Source organism: Haliotis cracherodii, unplaced genomic scaffold (genome assembly GCF_022045235.1).
Source record: "Haliotis cracherodii isolate W230 unplaced genomic scaffold, xgHalCrac1.p SCAF_11, whole genome shotgun sequence".
NCBI classification, from domain to species: Eukaryota; Metazoa; Mollusca; class Gastropoda; order Lepetellida; family Haliotidae; genus Haliotis; species Haliotis cracherodii.
In genome coordinates, this window is record NW_027266266.1 from 15,504,916 (window position 1) to 15,518,607 (window position 13,692).

General features: G+C 39.8%; 1 protein-coding gene across 4 annotated transcripts in view; it reads right to left on the reverse strand.

Annotated features, from left to right (window-relative positions):
- Positions 1–81: 81 nt before the first annotated feature.
- Positions 82–13,692, reverse strand: part of LOC139456256 (protein unc-119 homolog B-like) — a 40,290-nt gene continuing 26,679 nt past the window's right edge. For 2 of the 4 annotated variants that reach the window (XM_071237875.1, XM_071237876.1), the window contains exons 4-5: positions 12,340–12,512; positions 82–11,371 (exon numbers count right to left, since the gene is read on the reverse strand). In XM_071237875.1, coding sequence (XP_071093976.1) covers positions 11,259–11,371; positions 12,340–12,512 — 286 coding nt within the window. In that variant the 3' untranslated portion in view covers positions 82–11,258. The remainder of the gene's footprint in view (positions 11,372–12,339; positions 12,513–13,692) is intronic. The other 2 variants (XR_011652518.1, XR_011652517.1) reach the window with 2 other exon arrangements.

The following is a 13,692-nucleotide window of genomic DNA, read 5'->3' on the forward strand; positions in this document are numbered from 1 at the left end:
AAAGTGTAGTAAATCATCCATGATTCATGTTGTGATGTTTTTCTTTTACATGCTTACTGTACACAAACCACAGACAATCTGTTGAGAATTCTCATATTTAATTGCAAATAAAGCTGCAATATAACATGACAATGATGACAGATATGTTTGACAATGTACAGAATGGAACAACCGTACCCACAAGGACCACCTACCACATGACCAGTCTCACCCTGCACGCCCACACCACCAGATTGTACATGCCCGCACAATCAATCCTGTATGATTTCTAGCTCGGAACCCTTCCTGAATCACACAATTCCTTGAGATCCGATATCATGTGGTAGATGATTCCCGCAGGAATCACTCCATGTGGAGAGGAAAGTCTACATGTGTGGCATTACATCATTAACAAATCAACATTGATAAAACAAAAAATAAAATCATATTAAAATCACAATACAAAACACTGTAAGTAATGTTAAATAATATCGACCACAATATACTTCAAAGATATACACAGGTGATAAAATCAATGTAAAACACACATTTCACACACTACTCACTGGACTCCACAGAACAGCTCCAACCTGAACATAAGCAGAGTCTACAGGAGTGCATTCAATATACTCACTCCTGAATAATATTTTCTATGCTGTCAATGCAAATCTTCGACAAATTCCTTTACTCCCCTTACATAAACCGTTTTGATTTTGTGCCCTTCTGTTAACCCTTCCAAGACCCTCTGTTAATCCTTGTAAGACCCTCTGTTGACCCTTCCAAGACCCTCTGTTAACCTTTCCAAGACCCTCTGTTAGCCCTTGTAAGACCCTTCCAAGACCCTCTGTTAATCCTTGTAAAACCCTGTTAACCATTTCAAGATGGTGTTAACCATTCCAAGACCCTCTTTTAATCCTTGTAAGACCCTCTGTTGACCCTTGTAAGACCCTCCGTTAACCTTTCCAAGACCCTCCGTTGACCCTTCCAAGACCCTCTGTTAACCCTTGTAAGACCAACCCTCTGTTAACCCTTGTAAGACCTTCTGTTTGACCCTTCCAAGACCCTCCGTTGACCCTTCCAAGACCCTCTGTTAACCCTTGTAAGACCAACCCTCTGTTAACCCTTGTAAGACCAACCCTCTGTTAACCCTTGTAAGACCCAATTCATGGAATGTTAAATTCCCACTTAGTGGTTTTCAAACCCATTCTGAGTTAAACATGGATTAAAGATGTAGAAAAATATCAATATCTGATTTTATGAATCCTGAAACCATGAACAGGCTACTACTATATAAACATTATGAACAAAATGTGAACTAACAATATAGTGTTTTGTCCCACCCCTTATATTTTTAAACCCCTACAAATCAATATGTTGAGCCCCCGGAGCACTAAAAATAGGTAAGTTATGGTACTTTACAAATAACGCATCCCAGACAGGCATCGTCAGGTGTGTGAGACCAGTTTATAGTTCTGATGAAACAACATAAACATCAGTGCATGGAACAACGTATCTGCACAAAGTTTTCTACATCATTAATTACAAATGTGACAAACCAAGAGATAAGGGACCTCATGGGTGAAAACTCACATTGTGACTTTTCATAACTTTAGCATCTTTGGAACACAAAAATACAATTCACAAGCTTCAATTCATATTTATTACAGAGAAACACATCACATATCGATCTTCGGTGAAGTAAGTTGATGCCCAATGTCTTTACGACGTCATAGCACAATTGTATCCGAGCTCCCATAAGGTCTCTTTTTTCTTCGGGTGGGTCACAAATATTACCATCCTGCAGCAACAAGACGTTCACTTGACCAGCATATTGTGACATATATAACGAAGTGGCACTGGTACATGAGAGGTGACCTTGCAGACCAACACAGCTGGAGGAGATGGGAGGAAAACTTCAGATAACTATCCTTCCTTGTGCAATGGGTCAGTGGCCAGTGCAGGTGTGTGATGGACGGACGACTGTAATACGATGGTGCATACGAGTGGCTTGAACCCAGCTACTTCATATCCAACTTGAATACTAGGAAAGTGTGTACCAATTCACTTGATGTGTAAAGCTTTGTCAATGAGACTTAAAACTAAATACCCTTTTGATATTGCTGTAGGCTGATCCCGATCTCATTCAAATCAGGCCATGTTACAAAAAGCAACCTTAGCGTTAAGATCGTTACTCCCATACTTACATTGACTTACAGTGGTAGTGCATAGATCACTTTGTAGAACAGGCCCGGATCTCTTACTCTCTTACTCCGACATGATACCTCCATAGAAGCTCTCAGAAAAGAATGTGATCAAGAGAAATCCAAATGCAAAAATATAATATACCGTATTCGACGTAATAAGCGCCTGGGGCGCTCTCAAAATTAGAAATAGGGGGCTTTTATTAGAAAACAGTTTAAAGTAAAGAGTTAAAAGATTGTAAATTTCGTAGTTTATGCTGACAGCCTAAAATGATACAAAACAAAAGTATGTGCGTATCATACACGACAGATATATTTTCCAGAAATTAATTTCTCATAATTAAGGGGGCATATAACACACGAGTGCATATTATACACGAATAAATAAGTCTTGTGAACATCAATCGGAAGGGGTGCTAACTGGGATTGTTCACTAGCCAATATATCAGCAAACATCGCCGTGGGCGCATATTAGAGCAGGGCGTTTATTAGAGCAGGGCGCTTATTACGTGGAATACGGTAATGTCACAGATGTTTTAACCATCCTATTGTTTGTGGGCTTCATGGCATCTACACCTAAACAGTAACTAGGGAAGGCATATTTGTGTGTCTGTGACAGTTTACTTTTGCAGAAAATTAAACTTCAAAATCAGGAAAGGAAATGAAGACGAATTGATTTAGAAAGCTGACATCTGACTGGCTCAAGAATTCCCACAAACTTCATTTTGATTGGGCGGTCGAAGTTCGCTCAGGGTGTATCCGATATGACTTTTTATGGAGGTGTTCTCAGATCGGATCAGAGTAAAAGATCTGATTTTAATGAGATTGGAATGACCCAGACAAGGTTCCATAAAGTCAGATAAGCTTTTTAACAACTGACAATCTTGTTTTGAAATACAGGAATTGATAGTCACAGTTTATATGATTTATGGAACCAATTTATGATCAATCAGATGGTCTAGAACTAGAAGGCCAACTACAATGCTGTGTGCAAGTCAGCTTATTTCCAAGGATCCAGTGTTGCATGAGGCTCATCTAGGGGTGGAACACCTATGTCCAGTGTTGGGGAATATGTGACCTTGTCAGAGGAATGCAAGTGTACAGTTTCAAGCTGCTGTCAGCAACATGGCAGTTGTACAAAGGTGGAACACCCCAAACACACCCTCTGTGTGAACAGCAAACGCCCTAATCACTAGACTGACCAACCAACCTGGTCAAAGAATGAAGTAAAGGGAAAAGTGTTTGGTCCCTATGAGGATGAGAAATAAGCGAGTTGAGTTTGACAGTATTTCTGCCAATTTCTGGCATGTCCGATTAATGTGGGAGGTAATCCCAAAGTGACGCAGGTCAAAGACATTAAGCACTTTGGCAAAACTATGGGTATGGTGATCAAATATGATCAGGGCAAATTTAAGATTGACCTTGTGATCCTTAGAGATCCTGCCCTTGTGACCAGTAGGTGCCCCATATCCCCACGATGAATAAGTCACGGAATAATGATACAGTGAGTGGCGCCGCTTTTAACAGTATTCCAGTTATATCGCAGCGTGTCAGCTTAACGTGGGAGGAAAGCCCGAAGTGATGCAGGCGAAGTGATGCAGGTCTTAGACGTTTACCACTTCGGTGGAACCCACGAGCACGGGTGTGGTGCTGACAAACCTAGAAACACAATCGGGCCAAACTGGGATTTGAACCCACAATCCTAGGTTTCTGGCATGTCCAAGGGATGCATCACAGCACCTTAGCCGACTGGGCCACCCGTGCCCCCAATGATACAGTGAATCAGGAGATACAAACACAAAAGCTGACCAACTTTCATTTCAAATACCGTATTCGACGTAATAAGCACCCAGGGCGCTCTCAAAATTAGAAATAGGGGGCTCTTATTAGAATATTATTTTGGTGAAAAAAACAGAGTTGAAAGATAAATTTTGTGGTTTATGCTGACAGCCTGAATTGTTTATGTACGATAGATATATTTTTCCAGAAATTAATTGCCCATAATTAAGGGTACATAAAACACACGAGTGCGTATTATACGCTTATAGATAAGTCTTGTGTACATTGATCAGTCGGAAGGGGTGCTAATTGGGTTTTTCACTAGCCAATATATTAGCAAATGTCGCCGTGGGCGGTAATTAGAGCGGGGCGTTTATTACGTCGAATATGGTAGATCTGTATTTGAGTGAGCGAGCTGGTATTCATCATTATCTGCCCTTTCGTGGATGCTGACTTGTGGTTTCAAAATGATGGCCCATGAGCTGCATCTCCACTTAAAACAGCTCTTCTCTGTCGGTCACCCATTCCACTAGTGCATACTTGCCCCATTGTGTTCGACTGACCCCATCATGGGGGGATGCAATACGGGACACATGCTGAGTCAGAACAACCCAATGATGCTGCCCTGACACAAACCTGCTGTATCTATATGTAAAGCAAGTGAAATATGTCTTGGGTGGTATGTTTGATGTTTCCTGGATGTTGTAATATCCAAGTTTTAGATTGGAATAAAAACCACCACAATTTTTTTTTAAAAATGAAAGAAAAGCAGACATGTGCCACTCACCAGATTATTAGAATGTGATTCAATTTAGTCATTTAAAATGTGATAGTCATAGGGTACATAAGCACAACATTTGATTAAAATGGTCTGGTGGCAATTCAATTACCGTATTCTACGTAATAAGCGACCAGGGGGCTCTCAAAATTAGAAATAGGGGCTCTTATTAGAATATAATTTTGGTGAAAGAGTTGAAAAATCGTAAATTTTATGGTTTCTGCTGACAGCCTGAAATGATACAAAAGAAATATATAAAGGTATAAAGATATATTGTTCCAGAATTTAATTGCCCGTAAATAAGGGTGCGTATAACACACGAGTGCGTATTATACACAAATAAATGTACACGAATTGTGTACATTGATCGGTCGGAAGGGTGCTAATTGGGATCGCTCACTAGCGAATATATTTGCAAATATCGCCGTGGGCGCTTATTATAACGGGGCGCTTATTACAGCGAATACGGTAATTCTTAACATACACAAAGGGAAATGTGGGCTGTGCCACGTGGCATCAACCACAACCAGGCAATGCTGAGCAACATCAGGTGAGTGTAGTCCAACAACACAGGGCAAGGACAATTTACTCACGTCCAAAATACCAATGTCAGCAAATTCAGGGTTTTGGGGTCTTTCTGGACACAAATAAGAATCCACTGCTTGTCTTAAGATCGGACGCCTATCTGAAACATCTTCTGTCATTTTGACAGACGCATTCATCAATTATATAAACCCTTCCATGCCTGAAGAGATGTTTACTACTTGGAGGATTCCCGCATGGTCACAGACTTCAAGAACAAATGTTACTTGTTCTGCACAACCGTGTCCACTATCATGCAGCTATCCATCTCGATATGCTTCTCCTATTTCTAGGAAACAATTCCCCACTGGAGCAAATTAATTGCTTTGTGTGTAGGATAAAGGCACAATTTGTCATTCACATCGGGAGTGAAACTGAAATCAAGCTGTACAATAATTCTGTAACTGAATTCACAAATGATCAAGAACTAGAACTTCCGTTACAGTTTAGGGACCGGTCATTATAGGGGGTCAAAAACATGACAGTCTCTGAGGGAGGGTCCTAAAAAATTATAACCTTTGGGTGAGGGTCATGAAAAAATGGGGATTTTATGATGATGCTTTTGCATTGTCTTTTCAGCAGGGTCATGAAAAAAATGTACAAGGACATTGAGCGAGTCATCCACAAATATGACAAGCTTTTGGGGAGGGTAATTATTTTCAGTGTCTCAGTGCATCAAAAACCTCTGACCACCCTGTAATAAATGACCAGTCCCTCAACTAAGTGAAACAATTCCCAACTAACGAGCAAGGCACAGCAACATCTCTAGGTAGGAAATAATAAATGAACCGCTTTGTCCACAACATAAATCTGCTAAAACAAACTGAGTCGAAAAAGCAAATATCTCAGTCTCATTTGTCGTACTTCGTATGACCTCAACTTGATAAACATATTTAGTAGATTCAAACTTAATATTTTCTTTGTAATCAGATGAAAAACAGTTTGACTTCATCAAATCTTGGCACTGACACTGTGACACTACCATAAACTTAATTCAAAATCTTTTCCAATCAAGGTCAAGTTTTGATTTTATAACCGACTCATTGCACCTTAAACTTGAGCAAACTTAAAAGCACATAAGATCTGTGCAAGACTATTCGAAACAAGCGCTGTGAACTTTCGGTCCTAATATTATGCACAGTCTTCACTACAATGGCTTTTAACAGTCATAACCATAAGTATGATAATCATAACACTGAAACCAGTGCTGCACCTCGTATAACCATGGCAGTATTACGATAGACCGCAAACACATGAACCTTGGTGAGAAAATCCATGTGGCGATACAGATATAATCAGTGCAGACACCAGGACAGGATTGTTAATGTTCAATACCTCTAACTTCAAAAAAAAACATTCCAAAAAGAATTTAACAGCTTGGATATTTTTAAACTCTATTTAAAACTGTTGAGCCAACAGAACTATGATGAATGCATTTATCATCATAGCATCCCATGATTTGTACACTCCTGAGAAAAGATGTTGTAAATGGTTGACGATTGTCTCACAGCCTGGGAATCTAGCAACCAGATGGTGGTATGAACTGTCATTTACTTTTTCATCCAACCGACAGAAATCAAGGGGAGACAACTACTGCACTCAGTACATACTGACTTTTGAAATATCCAAATAACTACATATCAACTTTATAATAAATCATTCAATTTCATTTGAATACTACTTACAAGAAGACAATTTGTGACAGCTCGGAGCGTGTCATTCATTACAGTGTTATCTAAGTCCAGGCACAGCTGAACAGATTCATCACCACAGAATAATGAAACTGTCAAACACTTGAACTGAAAGTTTCTAATTCCTGGAATCATTTCAATACAATGCAATCAAGAAACAAACACATCAGATAAACGTGAAAGGAATCAAGGATTTCAGACTTGACATCTATGCAGAGGACAGATGACAACGCAATGATGCAGAAACGATTCACAAATGCACTGCACTATTAAACCAATATGATATAATACACTTTATGAATTTCACAAACTGTTTCACTATCTGCACATTCACTGGCCTACAGAATGACATAGTCATAATCATAATCATAGTCCTGGGTTACCCCGTTGGCCAAAGTGACTCCCAAAATTCCCATACTTCAACATAGTCTAGACTGACATTTAGTCCCAGGTTTCTTATTCAAAAATTTATGTCTGCAAAATAAACAAGATAAAATCCATATGGAGTGAGTGAGTGAGTGAGTATGGTTTTACACCGCTTTTAGCAATATTCCAGCAATATCACGGCGGGGGACACCAGAAATGGGCTTCACACATTGTACCCATGTCAGGATTCGAACCCAGGTCTTCTGCATGACGAGCGAACGCTTTAACCACTAGGCTACCCGACCGCCCCAAATCCATATGGAGCCAAGAACAATCCTTAATATCAGCCTAGAGCTGAGGTAATCTAGACCTGCCAAATCATTCTAGACTTGAGTTGGGGCTCCTTTTTCAATATATTCTCTCGGGTCTGGGAGACAGCGAGTGAGTATGGTTTTACGCCGCTTTGAGCGGGGGGAATACAGGAAAATGGGCTTCACACATTGTAACCATGTCAGGAACAGAACCCGGGTCTTCAGCATGACAAGCTGAAGCTTTAACCACTAGGCTACCCCACCGCCCCTCTGGGAGACAGACTAAGTATGGACTTACAACAGCCGTAGGGCTAATCCTTGTTACGCCAAAGACCCGGGTTCAGTTCTCGACATGTGTGAAGCACATTTCTGGTCACTAGGCTACCCAACCGCCCCTCTGGGAGACAGACTAAGTATGGACTTACAACAGTCGCATGGCTGATCCTTGTCACGCCAAAGACCCGGGTTCAGTTCCTGACATGTGTGAAGCACATTTCTGGTGTCCCTCGCCATGACATTGCTTGACTATTGGAAAAAGCGGCAAACAACCTCATCACTCACTCACTCACTCACTCACTCACTACAGTGCTGATCACTATGAGCTAGCGGTGTTGTCACAAAACAACGTGTAGACAGTCATTTTAGTTTAACTGTATTATATCAAATTAGATTAAAGATACAGATTTTTACTTGAACCTCTGATCATGATACAGATTGTATCTTGAACAAATTCTTGTGATATGTATTGGATTGTGTCCTTGGTGAATCGCTAGCAATGAGTGAGAAGAACGAACCTGAACAAGACACAAAACAAACCCTGACAGGAATGGAATGTGAACGAGTTGGGGGCAATGTCACAAACCTCCCCCATATTCATGCGACCAGTCCCTACATAGAGAAGAGTGTTTTCGAAGTCAGCAACCGTGACTCATACAGTGAAATGATTATTAGAGTATTGTCTACTGATCGAGTGCTGTGGATGAAGATTAATGTGGAACGAAAGCCTGAATTGATGCAGGTCTCAGACATTTACCACTTAAGCGAAACCCATAGGTATGGTACTGACAAAGTTTTAAACATAATTGGAACCGCAATTTGAATCTATTTTCAGAAGTGAAGGCATTGAGATATTATTGATATTTATAACAGCAAAAATAGGAAAAACTTTCAAAATGGAGTAGATTCTACAGACATCTTAACATTTTGTGTTCAAGTACTGGGTTTATTTATTTCTATGCAACAGCTTGCTGTTAAAAAGATACCAAAACATGAATTTCTTCTAACGATGTTACATTTTATTTATCACCTTACACATCAAGTCAGATTCTGATTGGCCAAGACCCATTCTATTATCTGAAATGTACCCTAACATGTAAGGTATATTTCTTATGTCGCTCCTAGTACTGCGTAACAGTTAGCATTACATTTGCATCGTACAAACTTCACATTTGTATCCCTAACTCAAGATGACGCCATTATCTAGATACCGGGTATGTATGATTTTTTCCGAATGATATAGATGTTGGGGGAATAACTGTTTGTTATCTGCGTCTGCGAAAAATGCCTAACTGTGGTTTTCTGACCAATCCGGAGCATGAATGCATGAGACATATCTGCAATATAATTACCGTATTTAATATAATAAGCACCCAGGGCGCTCTCAAAGTTAGAAATAGGGGGCTCTTATTAGAATATCATTTTGGTGAAGAAAAAAACAGGGTTGAAAGATAAATTTTGTGGTTAATGCTGACAGCCTGAAATGTTTATATACAACAGATATATTTTTCCAGAATTTAACTACCCATAATTAAGGGTGCATATAACGCATGAGTGCGTATTATACACAAATAAATAAGTCTTTTGTACATTGATCAATCAGAAGGGGTGCTAAATGGGATTTTCACAAGCCAATATAGTTGCAAATATTGCCGTGGGGGCTTATTAGAGCAGGGCGCTTATTACGTCGAATACGGTAGGTGTTCGGCACAGTCTCTCAGGTGACATGGGTTGATGTTCCCCTGGACACTGGTGGACAACCTATGTTCTGCAAACAGGGAGAGTTTTGTGACAAGGCCCCTGTGTGGAGACAGTAATACTGAGATATAGGAGAGCAAATATAATGCATGCAATCACAAATGTACAACACTGTGCCAATAAATACTCACATCTGGAGACTACTGTCACTCAAAAATAACCATCACAAAATAAAATCTATCATATCCCCAACCTCTGGTGAAAATAACCACATTAAACGAAGAATTAAATTATCCAGCCAATATTTCACATTTGTTCAGATCAACGGAATTAAATAACGGATGTCAGTTGCTAGGGTACATGTAACACAACTTGTTATACATAGTATCAAGTATATCAGGATGGTTTTAGATGAGATCAGAGAATAGCTGTCACGAGGATAGTGAGGCATGCAAGGCCAGGCTTTAGTTTAAAGTAGGTTTACAAATCTGACAAATCCCAAAAATTGAAATTTGAAAGAAGAAAAAATGAAAAGCAGTGGGTTTTTTCGTCTACCATAAATAAGTACAATATTAAAACTCAACTCATTTACAGTCGCTATCAAGAAAACAAGTTATTCAAAATACTATGATTAAAACCAGTTGACAAGTTATCTTAAAAACTTCAAAACACAAAGAATAATGACGAATCGTGGCAGGAAGAAAAAATATGTATATTTCAAACAAAATTATTCTACCTACCACCCTTAATTTTGGGGCCAAAAATCTGTAACCCTCCCAAAAATAAGTCTGGCCTAAGCATGCTGATATTAATGCATGAAATAAAATTACCGTTTGATAGCAAGAATGAAGAATCAAGGCCCAAATTAGTCCCAGTACAGTTGTTTAATTTAATAAAACATTTAACATGGAAATGATAACTTGAGCAGGTGATTCCCTTGATAAAAAGTTATCCGGTATCTGTACATGTGATTTTACAATATTCATCACTACAATGATCATGTCATATTCATTCTCTCCGGACCGAGTCAGATATACATCTAGCTTAAAACCAACAAGTAAAGACAAAGGGTTTTCACTCAAACTTTGGTATGAATATTGCTATTTCTGTTTCTACCTGAAAAGATACTTCATGTTAAGCATGAGGTAGGATTTCTGTAAAACTGTGCAACAGATCGGAAACTAAAACAGATGATCAGCTAAAAATATTTTTTCATACTTTACAATGTGTATAAAAATGATATCAGGAAGATAACACGTATCTGAAACCTGTTATCAAAGTTACTGAAGAAACACTGATACCAGTCTCTATCTAGCAAGATAACAAACACAACTTCAACCTAGGTATGTCATATTTCAATTTCAATATTAAATCAAAACTTGGAAACTATGAAAACAAACCAGGCTCAAAATATTTCAATGGTCAGTTTCTTTAAATAGGACTTTTTTGTCTTCAATTATTGTACCCTTGGTTGTTGGAGATGTCATGTCTCCAGCAGACTTCCCTGTGAAATCAGGCAGGGTTGAGTCTGTCTATCTGTGTCTATAGAAGTAAACCACACTGTCAGTTTATACAGATGTGATGCCATGTGCCCCCGCTAGGCACCGCCATTGTAGGCGTAGTCCGCTTTATTGTGCATGATCAGCTTCTCCTCCACGAAGTAGAAACTGTCGGAGCGAGTCTCATAAGGGTGGTCAATCATGTCTTGAGCTGAAATGGAAAATGGGATGTTTTGAAAAAGAATTGCCAATCTAGCTGGGTCCTCTGACCTTGAGGTCTTAGGGTATTTGAATTAAGAGACAGTGTCAATTTGACATGAAATTAATAACGGCCCAGTCACTGCGTCCACGAGAGCCATACACGTCACGCAGCTAACATCGAGGGACCTCTTAAATCTTTTGGTATGAGTAAACTGACGAAGAACCTGCAACTTTCTTGCCTAAGTTTCACTCCTGCACACAAATTTAAAATAGTTTAACATTTACCCTGTAGTGTGTTAGTTTGTTTGTTTGTTGTTTAATCCACACTCAAAAATATTCTAGCTATATGACACAATCTGTCAATAATCGGGCCTGGACCTGCCAATCCAGTGATTGACATCATGAGCATTGATCCACGCAGTTCGAATACGATGACATGCATCAACCAAGTCGGCGAGCCTGATCACCTGATCCTGTTAGTCGCCTCTTACGGCAAGCATTGGTTGCTGAAGACCTATTCTAACCTGGATCTTAACTGGTTTCCCCTGCAGTCAGTGAGAAGGGTTTAATACCATGTACAGTGAGAAATGATGCATCATCTGGCACTACTTCAGCAATATTCCATGTTGTTACCAAGAGGAAAATTGAACCCAGGTCGAGTGTAAGCTTTTTACCACAAGGCTACGCAACTACACAACTTTAGAAAGTAGATGAACTGTATCACCATGATCACAAATAAGTTCACTTACTGCATTAGCTTGTGATTTCTCTGACTTAAGTCATGGCATGGTTGATGTAAAGTTTCTCAATAATTTGTTAAATACTTTCAAAAAGTCAGATGCATTCCTGGCTCCGAATCAAGTGCAACAACAACGCCTTCATTTCGACTTAATACCGGATAAACAATCAGAGAAAAAGATTTAAACCTTATTTTACATATTTAAGTCAATTCATCTGTTCCAATAAAGGCAAACTTACTTTCTTCTTGGTTGAGAAGGGGGAATTCATATATATGTTCCACCGTGTTCCGGCTGTGTGGGATGCAGAAGCCAAACTCAAAGTCGAAACATTTGAGCATCTTCTCTCTGAAGTAGTGCTTCTCAATCATGCGGAACTTGTTGACTGGCTTGTCCCCAACTACAAACTCCACACTGAAACACAAGAAAACAGACTGTAACCTGACCAAGTCTTGTTATAACACTGATTGTGATGATGTGATTTGAACAAGGGAACACGTCAAAATTCAATGTCAAGATCGATGAACAAGCAACCTGCATGTACGTGTGTCTGCTTGTACTAGTCCAGACTAATGCTTGGTTTATAGTGCTAGTCCACTGAGATACTCTGCTATGGTTTAACATAGACACCCCTCTCAGACAGTATATTGACTCTGAACCAACCAGTTTTTTGTTTTATCCCCTTTATGCCGAGCACCAGGCAGGATAAGAAGAAGCGCCACTTTTTAACACCTTAAGGTATGACGCAGCCAGGGATCAAACCACAGACCTTCCACTCTTCGAGCAGACACACGATCCACTAGACAACAGAGCAGACCTGATTTTTTTGGTTTTATCCCCATAATGCCGAGAGCCAGGCAGGATAATAAGTGCCACCTTTAAACATCTTAAGATATGACGCAGCCGGGGATCAAACCACAGACCTTCCACTCTCCAAGCAGACACACGCTCCACTAGACCATGGAGCCGACCATTTATTTTGTTCCAACCCCTTAAAGCTGAGTGCCAGGCAGGGTAATAACAAGAACCACATATAATCATCTTAAGGTATGACGCAGCCAGGAATCAAACCACGGACCTTCCACTCTCCAAGCAGACACACGATCCGCTAGACCATGGAGCCAACCAGTTTTTTTGTTCCATCCCCTTAAAGCCTAGTGCCAGGCAAGGTAACAACAAGTACCACCTTTTACCATCTTAAGATATGATGCAGCCGGGGATCAAACCACCCAATTTCTGCTCTCTGAGTAGACACTCTATCCACTAGACCACAGAGGCGGTCCTCGAAACAAATCTATCTGAATGGAGAGTTGACATGGTTACTATTCATGCTCTGTACACTTATCTCTTCCCCCCAGCTGATCTAACTATATCTGCAAGTTGTCAATCTCATTATAATCATATCCTAGTTCTCGCTACCGCTAAACAAAGATCTGAGGACACCCGATTAGGGTCATGACCTTGCACGAACTTTGACAGACCAATGGAATGACTGACAAGAAGTCGACATTAGCCAATCAGAGGGCAGCTTTTTCGTGCTTTACGGCACTAATTTCAAATTGGCAACAACACTTCAAAACATATTTTGACAAAT